At 38.2% G+C, this 12268-nt stretch overlaps 1 protein-coding gene across 10 annotated transcripts in view; it reads right to left on the bottom strand.

Moving 5' to 3' along the window:
* Positions 1–12268, bottom strand: part of VPS13D (vacuolar protein sorting 13 homolog D) — a 225761-nt gene that overhangs the window by 147450 nt on the left and 66043 nt on the right. For 8 of the 10 annotated variants that reach the window (XM_074975870.1, XM_074975874.1, XM_074975875.1 and 5 more), the window contains 5 exons: positions 8812–8901; positions 7584–7724; positions 5895–6014; positions 4257–4331; positions 443–548 (listed from right to left, as the gene is read on the bottom strand). In XM_074975870.1, the coding sequence (XP_074831971.1) occupies positions 443–548; positions 4257–4331; positions 5895–6014; positions 7584–7724; positions 8812–8901 (532 nt within the window). The remainder of the gene's footprint in view (positions 1–442; positions 549–4256; positions 4332–5894; positions 6015–7583; positions 7725–8811; positions 8902–12268) is intronic. The other 2 variants (XM_074975877.1, XM_074975878.1) reach the window with 1 other exon arrangement.

Genomic DNA, 12268 nt, shown 5'->3' with positions numbered 1-12268 from the left:
AGTGGCAACTGCTAGAAGAATTCTGATCTGTGGCGCCGGGCGAGCCCGACACCTACTGTGGAGCACCCACAGGGACCACTCGAAGAACTGTTGTTCTCAGCTTGAACATATTCCTGAACAAAAGGCAGCTTAGTATCACAATAAGTTAAAATCTAGCACATGAGAAAAAATTAAGGATAGCTGTCCAGCTAGGAACCAGACTGAGGTCACCAACACATTTCATATATGGCCACACAATCATGAGATGGTATCCACATAGAGTTACTACTAACCTGGGCTGGATTCCAGCTAAAGAAGAAAAGAAAAAAACCTATCTAATGGAGCCGATCTCTAAGAGACACATCAACAGAAAGGAAACCTACTTCTTATCCTTTCCCACAGCAACTGCATCACCCAGAGGCATGACAAATATTGTTACAATGACACCGTAACAAATCTTTACCGTGTAGGGGTCGTAGTTAGGGTAGCAAACCACAGAGTGCATCCGGTGAGATTCCGCAGCGCAAAAGGCACAAAGGGCTGTCTGCGTTTTGGAGTCTTCCTTTCAGCTATAAGAGAATAAAAGAGGGGTTTTATTACAAGTAACTCACAGAAAAATTATGTACTCTTGAAACTTAGTGGAGATGCAACAGTTATAACAAATCAGATATTCTAGATAACCAAAATATGCACAAATTCAAAGAGAAAAAACACAAATATATACCATAATAGAGATATAAAAATATTGTAACACACACACTCTTAGAAGTATACTTTTAATGCTTGTGTCAAACTGTCAGCACTGGAAACTAAAGTCCTATATTCACAGGATAGGGATGCAATGAGCAAAGGAAGTTTTTCCCAGACAGTCTTACCAATCTGCATCAGCCACATGGGAGAGGATTCTCCTTTTAGGAATTTAACGTCAATCCATTTTACATACAGTAATCCCTCAAAATATGCGATTTTGCGTTGCACTTAACACACATTAATGCAAGTTAAGCACAACTCAAAATCCCGCTCCCCACCTGGCCCTGGCTCACCCCCTCCCGGCCCCGGTTCAACACCCCCCCAGTCCCAGTTCAAATCCCTTGTGGTCCCAGTTCAACCTACCCCCCCACACACATTGCCCCTGCTTAACTCCACCCCCCCCCCCACCCCCGACCCCAGCTGCAGCTCTAACCCACCCCAGGCTTAATACCTCTACCCGCTCCCATGGCCCCAACCCACTGCCAGGCTTAACCCTCCCCAACTACCCCCTCCAGTCCCAGGACTTACCTTTCAAAAGGAGCTACAGGTGCTCCTGCTGCTTATCCAGCTGCAGAGCATGCATTCTGCTGGGGAAAAAAGCCCCCTCCACCCAACTTCCATGAAATTCGAGTTATGCAAGGGTGTATGGGAAAGCAACCCTCGCATAACTCAAGGGGCTACTGTATTCAGTCATTTTTTGGTGCCTCAACCAAGACCAGCAAACAAGTACAGCCACAATGGTAGCGATTATTTTATTGACAGCTGTCCAGCTAGGAACTGGACTGAGGTCTCCAACACATTTCATACATGGCCAAACATCCATGAGATGGTAACTACACAGAGTTACTACTAACCTGGGCTGAATTTCAGCTAAAGAAGAAAAGTTGCGCATTACTTACTACAGACTACTGAATAGTAACAGACTACTGAGTCATCAAGTACCCACCTAAAAGTTAATTTTGATCATTAACAATAGCAGCAAGGCAGAAATAGGTTTTCTGTATAACTTAAGGTAATTTTAGATCATAAAGTAAAACAAAACAAAACCAAGCTGAATAAGTCTAAAACAACAAAATACTGAATAACGAAGTAAGTCCATTCATCATATTTGACTTTTTTACTTAATAAAGGGTATTTTTCACTAACGAGAGCAGAGTCTGTGCTGCTATTTCCTATTACATTGCATTCTGTCAATTAAGGTTATTGTCATAAGAGGATATTGATTCTGTGACAAACAAAAATGGTCAACTTCAAAGATTTTTTTTTAATTAAGAAAATGGCTGCTCACTAGACCTAAATTTCTGTATTTCAGGAGATGATTATCAGTGGATAAATGATAAAATATAAGCACTGTCAAGGGTTTAGTCCTGAACCGTTTGTTCAACTGCTTACTCAAAACAAATAAAATACATTTTCTCCGACTGACACCCTGATACACACATTTACTCTAACATGCAGATTAGAAATGAAAGTCTTTCAAAAATGCAAAGTTATGGAATAATAACATAGCTTCTGAACAGAATCATTAGGTGGACTGACCAACGGTCAAGACTTTACACACACACACACACACACACACACACAGCAACAACAGTTCATTCTTTGATATGTTATTGATCAGATTCAATTGTTAAAAAAATGCGTACTTCTTAACAAGGTCAGTTATGCTTAATACTAATACCACTGAAATTGACAGCAAAATTTCAAGTCATTTCAAAGACAAAAAACAAGTGATACGAGGTCAAAATTTGTCTTCTGCCAGTCACAACTAACTAATCCAACTAATTTAGTAAAACATAGCTGCCTCCAGCTACACAGGATTACAGAGCAGAATTAAAAACAAATGCTTTTAATCTGGATTTAGTATGTTAGTTATCTATACTTTCAAGAGCAATTGCAGATTACATTTTTTGATTGTGTCAATTTTATGGTATGATGATTTTCAAAATAAAGCATGCATTTCAAAATATCAGAATTGAGAACTAAGTACTATTTTTTGCACAATTTACTTATTGTCTTTTATTTCCACTCTCATTAAAGTTATCCGTAAAAGTGTAAAATACTTGAACTTGAACTTAGTAACCCAGTGATCAACAGCTGTTCTTATTTAGGCAGTTTTCTACATCTCGACTACACGCTTCTGTTGACCAAACTTCAGATGACAGAAGTTTTGTTGATGAATCATGCATCCAGACTGTAGATCTGTTGGAAGAGATCTGTCAGTTGGGAGAGTTCTTTCGACATACCTGGTTCCACGAGGAAGAATGGGTGTCTTGACAGAGACTTTTTTTTCCCAACATTTGGGCCCTCTGGATAGGCCAAATGTCAGAAAAGCCTCTCCAGACAGAACTGTTGGCGAAAGATACACAAACATGTTGTACAATTTTCATATCTTTTGCCAACAGTTCTCAGAAATCTAGACATAGCCTTTGATATGCAAGGTTCTGAATGTATCTGTTTGCATTTTATTTTAATACTAAACTTGTTAAAGGGTATAAGCAAATAAAAGTAATTAAAAAATTATAATTTTAAAGCTTTCTTTAATTCTATCAACCATCTGTGCATCAAGTATAAACGTTTATGAAGTGCAAGTTAAAAAGACTTCAAAAACTATTTATATTGTATGCTTTTCCCCTTATTTATTAGCTTTTTCATGTGGAAAATACCATCTGGCAAACCTGTTGTCTACTTTTCCATAAAGTGCCAAATTAGAAGTAAACAGGAGAAAACTATCAAAAAACAACAAATTTTGAACATACAGCAAATAAATTAAGATTTCAATTATTTAAAATGTTTTACTTCCTGGTGCTCAATGAAAATAGATAAATATGACTGTCAAATCATCCTAATTTTAATAGCTAAATGTATAAACTGATTACAGCCAGGGTATTCAGATCATAGTAATCAGAGACTTGCCTATACACGGAAATATTTCTATCAAACTTCCACGCTAAAGCCTAGGAAATGGACTCATAGCAGGATATGATTCTACTTTCAGTCCCTCAAGGAGAAAGCCTTCTTAAGTAGGACTAGTTACTTCACTCCCCTCCCTGCGGAGAGACTTAGGCTATGTCTATATTAGACACAGCAGTCAACCGCTGATGCACAAATTTTAGCTACGTCAATGGTGTAGCTAAAATTGACTTAGCAATCCACTGCCAAGACTGTCCCAAGGAAGGAGGTTGATGGGAGGTTTTCTCCTGTTGACGTGCCTTAATCCTCACTGCTCGTGAGGTGTGCTGGGGGTCGATGCTGGACCCGGAAAGCACTGTTTCAAGCATGCACAAAACAAAAACACAGAAGATAGACCCTGAGCAGGTCAATCTTCTGCAATACAGCCATGTGAAAACAGGCCCAGAAAACAGCAAGAAATGTTCAGGGTGCATGAGAGGGAAGTATGTACTTATATGTATGGCACTTCTTAGCTTTATATATACATATATATAAAAAATATGCAGTATTTGTTGTGTAAGACATTTCTTAGAAAAAGCAAAGAATTTTTTTTCTCTCTCTCTGCAGTACAGTACCTCTAGTATAGATTTGATGTTCTAGGTTAGTCAGACTGGCTGTACTCCTAGTTCTAAGGTAGACAAGGGGAAGGCCTGGCAGACAGGAAAGACAAAGTTAGCAGGTAAGGAAAAATGCAGATGTACAAGCTGATGCTTCTCTAATATGCATACAAGTATAAGGAAAGTTACGTAGATGGTTGGTATCATGCAATCAGTGAATGGGCACTATTTCCTAGTGCTAAACCAGAATTTGAGAATTTCTATTCCTTCTTGAAAAAAGAATATCAAAACACCACATAGGGAGAAAGGCAAGTCAGGAACTTACAATGCAGTGCTCTCTTAGAATTAAAGAGAGCATATAAAGCAAAATGTTTAGCCATGTTTAATATAGTTTCATTCAGCAATTCAGTTGTCAAACTGGTTAATCAGGGAAAAGTTCAGTGTTTATTTTGCATTTGATTTAACAAAAAACGCCAAACAAAAACAGATCACAAGGATCATATTTGCTCTTTGATAAGGATATTTTCTTATTCACGTTCAATGGTACTATTAAAGTTAATAGAGTCTGGACAAGTTAGAATCCATGTAACACTGTAAACCAAACTGGGATATAAAATTCATCACGTCTTGGTGTTGGGAACACCACCAATTGCTGTCTCACTGTGGAAGCTAGCACTGGTACAGAAAAAGACCCAAGATTAAATTTGCTACAAAACCCAAGAAAAACGTCAATAAAACAAAAGCATAATTTTTTTCCTCTATTCTTGGGCAAAAAACATACCTCATAGATGAATTAGATCATTCCCACGTGAGTGGGATAGACCAGCACTTTTCTTTTTTAAATTGATGCCTGAAATAATCTCAGAATACTATGGAAAAGGGACTGAAAAATACCTGATAGCTGCTTTTTGCTGTTTCTTTTTTAGCTGTGAAAGGCAAATGAACAAGAGTACCAGGGAGGATAGAGATTGGATTCAAACATTTTAGGTGTAAAGAACTTTTATGTGGCAATGACAGGTTTGCTGAATGCAGGAGATGTTTCTAAACCTCTCACTGGAAACATGAAGTTCAAGACAAAACCAGATTTCTCCAAAGAAACCAGAAAAACTGCTAAGACTCCTATAACTTCAGAAAGATCACATTAGGTCATGTGACAGCTAGAAGCAAGTCAGCTGTTCAGTAAAGAGTTCTCCAGTTCTCAATAGCTTTAAAGGAAGCTACATTGGTACAAATAAGACCAGAGTGAGCTTACTTTGGAGATCATTAACACTACCCTATAGCAAGCAAAAGAAGCCATATACAAGCAAAGATGAGGCACAAAACACCCTTAGAAACGAATGTACTATCATCATAAAACTCCACCTTTTCATGCGATAGGGTTATAATATAGTTCACCATTCACTGAGAGCCCCTGACAGACGTAAGGATGTAAAATTTGAATTGGATATTCTTAAATCAAAGCCAAGCCACCTACAACAGAAAATGCTCCCAAAGGGATTATTGTAGTACAACAGAAGCTAAGTTCTTTTTGTCATCAGTTCCTTAACATGCACAACGTGCTCATAAACACTGGACTTTGAACTTGTAACTAAGAGTGTAATGGTTGGATACAACAGAACTTCCAAATAAAGGAATATATGATAACAGAAGTCATACTCTGTCCAAAGGATGGTGGGTCCACAGAAGATCCCATCCAATCTTCTGATTTGGCCGTGTCCACACACTCCTGTTTACAGTAATCTGCCATCCATGACTGTTTGGTACTAGCGTACTGTTCTAGAGGGATATGAACAAAAAGATCATAAGAATAAGGACAACTGCTGAGATGTACTTAATTCAGCTCTCAAGTTAAGTAAATGAAATGTATATTAAGGTCACAGGACAAGGACATAAGACTAATACTACTCTTCCATATGGAGGTGACTAATAATTAACCTCAGTTATTTTAGCAGCAAGTTACAGACTTTCATCGTTTGATTTCAAAATGCAGCTCACAAATAAATAAATAAAAATACAGGAGTCTCCTCCACACAAACACCTTCAGCTATGCATTGAGCTTGCCTATATCATTTGCCCACGATTATTGTTGCATGACCCTTCTGTAACATTTCTATCATTTATTGTCTTAAAAACTTCATTTGGGCTAATGTCAGAGTTTAAAGGGGCAATTCATCATATTCACTACACCAACTTCAGGCACAGTTTATAATGGTTTTGAAAGTACCACTCAAGATTATGTCTCTCTTTCATATTATATAAGCATGCACAGAGGAGACTGATCAAAGTAATAACCATAATCACACCATTGCCATTCACTGAGAGCCTCTGACAGACATAAAGAAGTAAAATTAGCAGTGGATATTCTTAAATCAAAGCCAAGCCACCTACAACAGAAAATGCTCCCAGCGGGATTATTGTAGTACAATCATCACAATTATTGTAGCATACCCATATCGATCACCACAAGTTTGACTAAAGTGCCCCAAAAAATAAAGTGTAGATGGTGATGATTCTTTTCCATGTTGGCTCCCTCTGCTCTGCCACTACAACTTGGGGCAGGACAATCTAAGAAATACTTCAAATCCTTGAGGTGGCATTTGAAGGAGACAATAAGCCTTCTTCCTTACTGCAATCAAACCAAAAGTAAAACTTCACTGGCTCGACAAATTCATGAATAAAGATGGCAAAATACAAAATGCTGACATTTTCTTGTTTGCAGTTCATTCTTGTACTGCTGTACCACGGATATTGGGATCATCAATCAGAATAGGAATTGTGTAGAACAGCCACCTCTCCCATACCGATGCAGAAAAAGACAAACATAAATATTGTCTTTAGCTAGAACCCTTATCTCAAGTGTCAGGTGACTGTGAAACAGGACATTTTAAACTACTTAGGCCAGAAGTCATTCAGATTTTAAAGTGGAATCAAAGAAGCGAGAGCTTCATGATTCAGTCCTTCCATAAGAATATCAATACATACCATTACTGGACTAAATGAGCAGTCATATATCAGACTGGTAAAAATTAGTAGGAGTATTAAAATATTTTTAAATTCTTAAAATGTGGGAAATTTTTAATGAAAATAAAAGGCTAGCATACAAATTCACGAGAATTCAGATAACCAAAGAATGCCTTCTGTGCTGTAAATATGTACTTAAACACTATTAGCAACTCTGATAAAATAAAAAATACTTGAAACAGCACTTGCCTAAAACAACAAAAAAGCTAAACAAACTTAGTCAAGGCTTATGACAGAGAATACTGATGGGACCCAGTTAGCAAGGTCTAACATCAGCATCCTGTGCTATGCTGGATAATATTCCATGAATGTCCTCATACGTACCAGTTAACACAGAGGTAATACTGATATCCAGACGATGTTTAGCCTTGACTTCCACCTTCAAACGAGAGGGATGGAGGCGGCTGGCTGCCTGTTGTTGCCAGGATACCGAGCACGGCCATGGCTCAATAAATGGCTCCCAGCCTAAGAGAACATAGGAAATGTTATCTCCATTAGACAAACATCAAGTTCATGTTGGATAACTATTTACCTACACAAGCATCCAGTAAAGACAAACCTTGGTGAAAAGGTTTCCTACTTTCAACCACTATTCACGATGAACTTTTATATTCAACGGTTGAACAAATTTCCAGATTGTATGAAGCTGTTCAAATAGGAACCTTGAGAAATATACCCTGCTATTCTTATCTAGTTATGGCAGGTCTTAGAATAAACTACAGTCTCAAATGAAAACCAGTTAGTGGTATGATTGAGTACCAAATCCTCACTTTGTATAAATAAGCAGAATTTCAAGCCATTGCAGAGAATTTGGGTGTGAACTGATGTCTACTATATATCACATCACAAATCAAGAAAATTTGAAATGCAAATCAAACCAGAAAACCATCCCATCCCAAACCCTACTTATTCCACATACTTAACGTAGTTAATTACTTCATCGTTGACAGCTTATTCCTGAAAACGTCTTCACTGTCAACACTTAACTCTGGCAGGGTTTTAATGTAAATTTTAGAACCATTGTAAACTAGCATAAAATTTAGCTGTTCCTCCATCACTTAGTTGTTAACTTATATCCTGAGCCATGAGCATTTGTATACTTCTTAAAAATACCTTAAAGTAACTGTAATGTTCTCATTGCCTACAAATGTCTAACCCCATTTCATCACTTTTAAGTATGCTGGATTTAAAATTTAATGAGCTGTCCTCTTCATGGTTCTTGTATTATAAGAATGGTTAAGTAGAAACAAGAGAATGAAATAACAGAAGGGAATGCAAGTACAAAAATAACAAGAAATAGAATTATTTAGGGCAGGATTAATAATATAAGTAAGGATTTTAAAAATATATTTGATTTTAATGTTGATGGAATATACACTTCTTTTTCATCCTGTGTATTCAAGGAAACCTCTCTGTTCCATCTGCAGACAACTTGCTGACACAGCAGCCCTTCCCACCCTTACATAAAATTTATATTGAGTGAACACCACACAGTTAAAGTATGCAAGACTGCTTTCCAATTCTTACAACAATGTATGCATTTTATATTTACCCGAAAGCTCACGGTTATAATAATCTCCAGAGAGTGTAAAATGAGCGTAACCTTCAGGGCTGGCTCTCACATGTTGGAGGAAATTCAAACCTGTAACAAAAGTAAACATTGTATTAACAGAAGAAAAATATGACTGAGCCCTTAAAGTTGCATTAACAAACAGTGAAAAGTTTTATTTTAAAAAACACTGAACAATACAAGTAAAACAAACACACGTGACAGGTTTCTTTAAATCAGTGTGATATACAGGGAATTAAAGTATATAGCATTACTGTACCCCAGGGCCCACATCAGAATATGGTCCCTACTGTGCTCTGTGCTGTACAAATCCAGGTCAACACAGTCCTATGGGTCCCACAGTCCCAGCCCCATAGTGTGCGTAATCCGCCTCTGATACCACCACCGCCCATCCCAGTTACAGCATGAAACCCTCATGATGGTCATAGTTTCTCTGCTATATTTAAGCTACTTCAACAGCAGCCTGCTCAATTGTATCTCATTCAGAATCACTGCAATTTTTGCAAAATAATCTGACATCAATGGCACAAAAACAAAATCCACTACAGTATAGTCACACAAGTGCTGAATCAGTGCCAAACACCACAGCTAAATTTTAGGGTTTACCTGATGGTCCTAAGGTTTTGTATCTTGAGAACTAACCAAACTAGGATAAATCCTAGGTTGTTTTTTTTTTTTTTTTTTTTTTTAAAGTTTACATCTGATAACGATCTCTTTGCTACACATTTCAATTAACATGAAGCTGGAATCTTGATAGCTATTAAAACTAAACACCATTATTAAACACTAGCTGCAAATAGTTAGGAATACAGGTTACATCTCGGATGCTCCTAGACCAGAGAGCACAGAAGCCTAAGGGCACATGGGCCAGCTGAGACCAAAGGACATCAGGGTTGGTAGCCCAGCTGGGAGCATCCCCTGGGCCTGGGTCGGGGGGGCAGGTCTCAAGCCCTGCAGCAAGATCCAGGGCTCAGACTGCCCAGGAAGCTGGCAACAGCTGGGCTAACAACCCAACCAGGCTGTGGGGGTGGGCGGCATGTGAGGCAGGGTGCCTGCTGGGCTGACAGCAGGTGATAGGCTTGGGGAATGGTGACAGCGACCTCCCCTGGTCTGGCTAATTCTCTTGTTTGGACTGGTCAGGTCCCAATGGTACTAGACCAGGGAGGTACAGAATATATAAGATTTCAGGCAAAGTATTCATCTTGGTCTTTACCATCCTGTGAGACAGTTGGTGCTGGAATTTTGTTGCAAGTGAATGAGGGAGCGGGGAAGCAAAACCTTAGTCAGCACAATAGAATTTCAAGGTCCAATACTTCAAGATACACTTCAAAAGACAAGTACAAATACTACTAAGACCAATACACTTCCCAAGTTTTGTCCTGTACTAGCGGTCACAAAGAAAGTAAATGTCTTGAGCACTTCACGAGTAATCTGATTAAGACATAATTATAGGTTACTTTTAATGGAGGAAATGTTCCTTTCTTTTCCTGTGTGTGATATCTATGCATAAAACAGAGTCACTTTTCCCTGAGGTCAAAACAGACAATAATTTAGCTTCCTTCCTTAATAAAAGACTTAACAACTTCTTAATGGAACACTGCCTCCCACAAACTTCAGTACGACTTGATAGCTAAAGATGCACAATGTTTTTCATTTTGTTTTACTAAGAATGCAAGAGAAAATTGCATACTGAAACCATTCTGATTACTCCTCTTTTACCAATTATAGACCCCCTCTAATGAAAAAAACCCATCTATTCCATCACAAAGGAAGCATTTTGAAATCACAAGTCATAGACTAAAGCCAGAAGTGAACACTGAGTCACAGAATACTGGAACTGGAAGGGACCTTTGCAAGGTCATCAAGTCCAGTTCCCTGCCCTCATGGCAGGACCAAGCACAATCAAGATCATCCGTGAAAGATGTTTGTCCAACCTGCTCTTAAAAATCTCCAGTGATGGAAATTCCACAGCCTCTTTGTGCAATTTATTTCACTGCTTAACCACTCTGACTTTTAGGAAGTTTTTCGTTATGTCCAACCTAAAAACTCTTCTGCTTCAGTTTAAAGACCATCACTTCTTGTCCTATCAGCAGAGAATAAGGAGAATAATTTTTCTCCCTCCTACTTGTAACATCCTTTTAGGTACTTGAAAGTTGTTAATACGTTCCCTTTCAGTCTTCTCTTTTCTGGACTAACTAAACTCATTTTTTCAGTTGTCCCTCATTGCTCACGTTGTCTAGATCTTCAAACATTTTTCTTGCTCGTCTCTGGACTTTCTGCAATTTCCCCATAGCTTTCCTGAAATGTGACATCCAGAACTGGACACAATAGTCCAGGTGAGGCCTAATCAGTGCAGAGTAAAGTGGAAAAACTACTTCTCGTACCTTGCTTATGACACTCCTAGCGAAGCATTCAAGAATAATGTTTGCTTATTTTTACAACAGCTTCACACTGTTGACTCATATTTAGCTTGTGATCCACTGTGAGTCCTAAATCATTTTCTGCAGTAATTCTTCCTAGACAGTCACCTTCCATTTTGTATGCATAAAACTGACTGTTCTTGCTGGTCTCTAAAGTGCTACATTTTTTGTTTTGTTCTTTCCTAAGTCGAATACTTTGCATTTGTCCTTATTGAATTCCATCATATTTACTTCAGGCCATTTCTCCAGTTTATCCCAATCATTTTGAATTACCATCCTAACCTTCAAAGTACTTGCACCCCTCCCAGCTTGCTGGTATCTGCAAACTTTGTAAGTGTACTCTCTATACCATTATCTAAATGACTGATGAAGATATGAACAGAACCAATCCCAAAAGCGATCCCTAGGAAAGTGCACTTGTTATGCCTTTCCGACATGTCTGTGAACCCACTGTTAAATACTCTCTGAGAATGATGGTCATAATGGTGCCTTATACAAAGGAATTAACACTTCTGTATCACAAATGAAAATACTTCACCTCAAACATCCTAAGATGGCATTTGCTTTTTCCACAATCACATCACGCTGGTGACTCACTGATCACAGATGGATTACTAGCACGGAGTTCTCTTCTCTTGCTGCCAATGACCAGTCCACAGCTTGTAGCAGAAATTCTTACCATTAGACTAAGAGTATCACCTTGCACACACTATACTACTGAACTTCCTTCAATGTGTGCATCACAGTGGTCTTAAAAATAATCTAGAACTTCCTCTATGATATTGTAATCCTCCTATATGTTGATTATGCCTCCCAAATTTGTTTCATCAGCAAATTTCCTTAGCATGCCTACCTTTTGTGCTAAAGTCATTAATAAAAATACGGACTAAGAACAGTCTCAAAACTATTATTGAGGAAACTATACCAGTAATCAGTTTTTGTACTGATCCTCACCTTTCCTAAGTTCATTAATAGGTTTTCCATGTGTTACCTTGTCAAAACTCTTTAACGCAGTTCAA

The sequence above is a fragment of the Carettochelys insculpta genome, chromosome 23, assembly GCF_033958435.1.
Source record: "Carettochelys insculpta isolate YL-2023 chromosome 23, ASM3395843v1, whole genome shotgun sequence".
Lineage (NCBI taxonomy): Eukaryota > Metazoa > Chordata > Testudines > Carettochelyidae > Carettochelys > Carettochelys insculpta.
The sequence above is the reverse complement of the archived record's forward strand: the minus strand, read 5'-3'. Positions and strand labels throughout refer to the sequence as shown.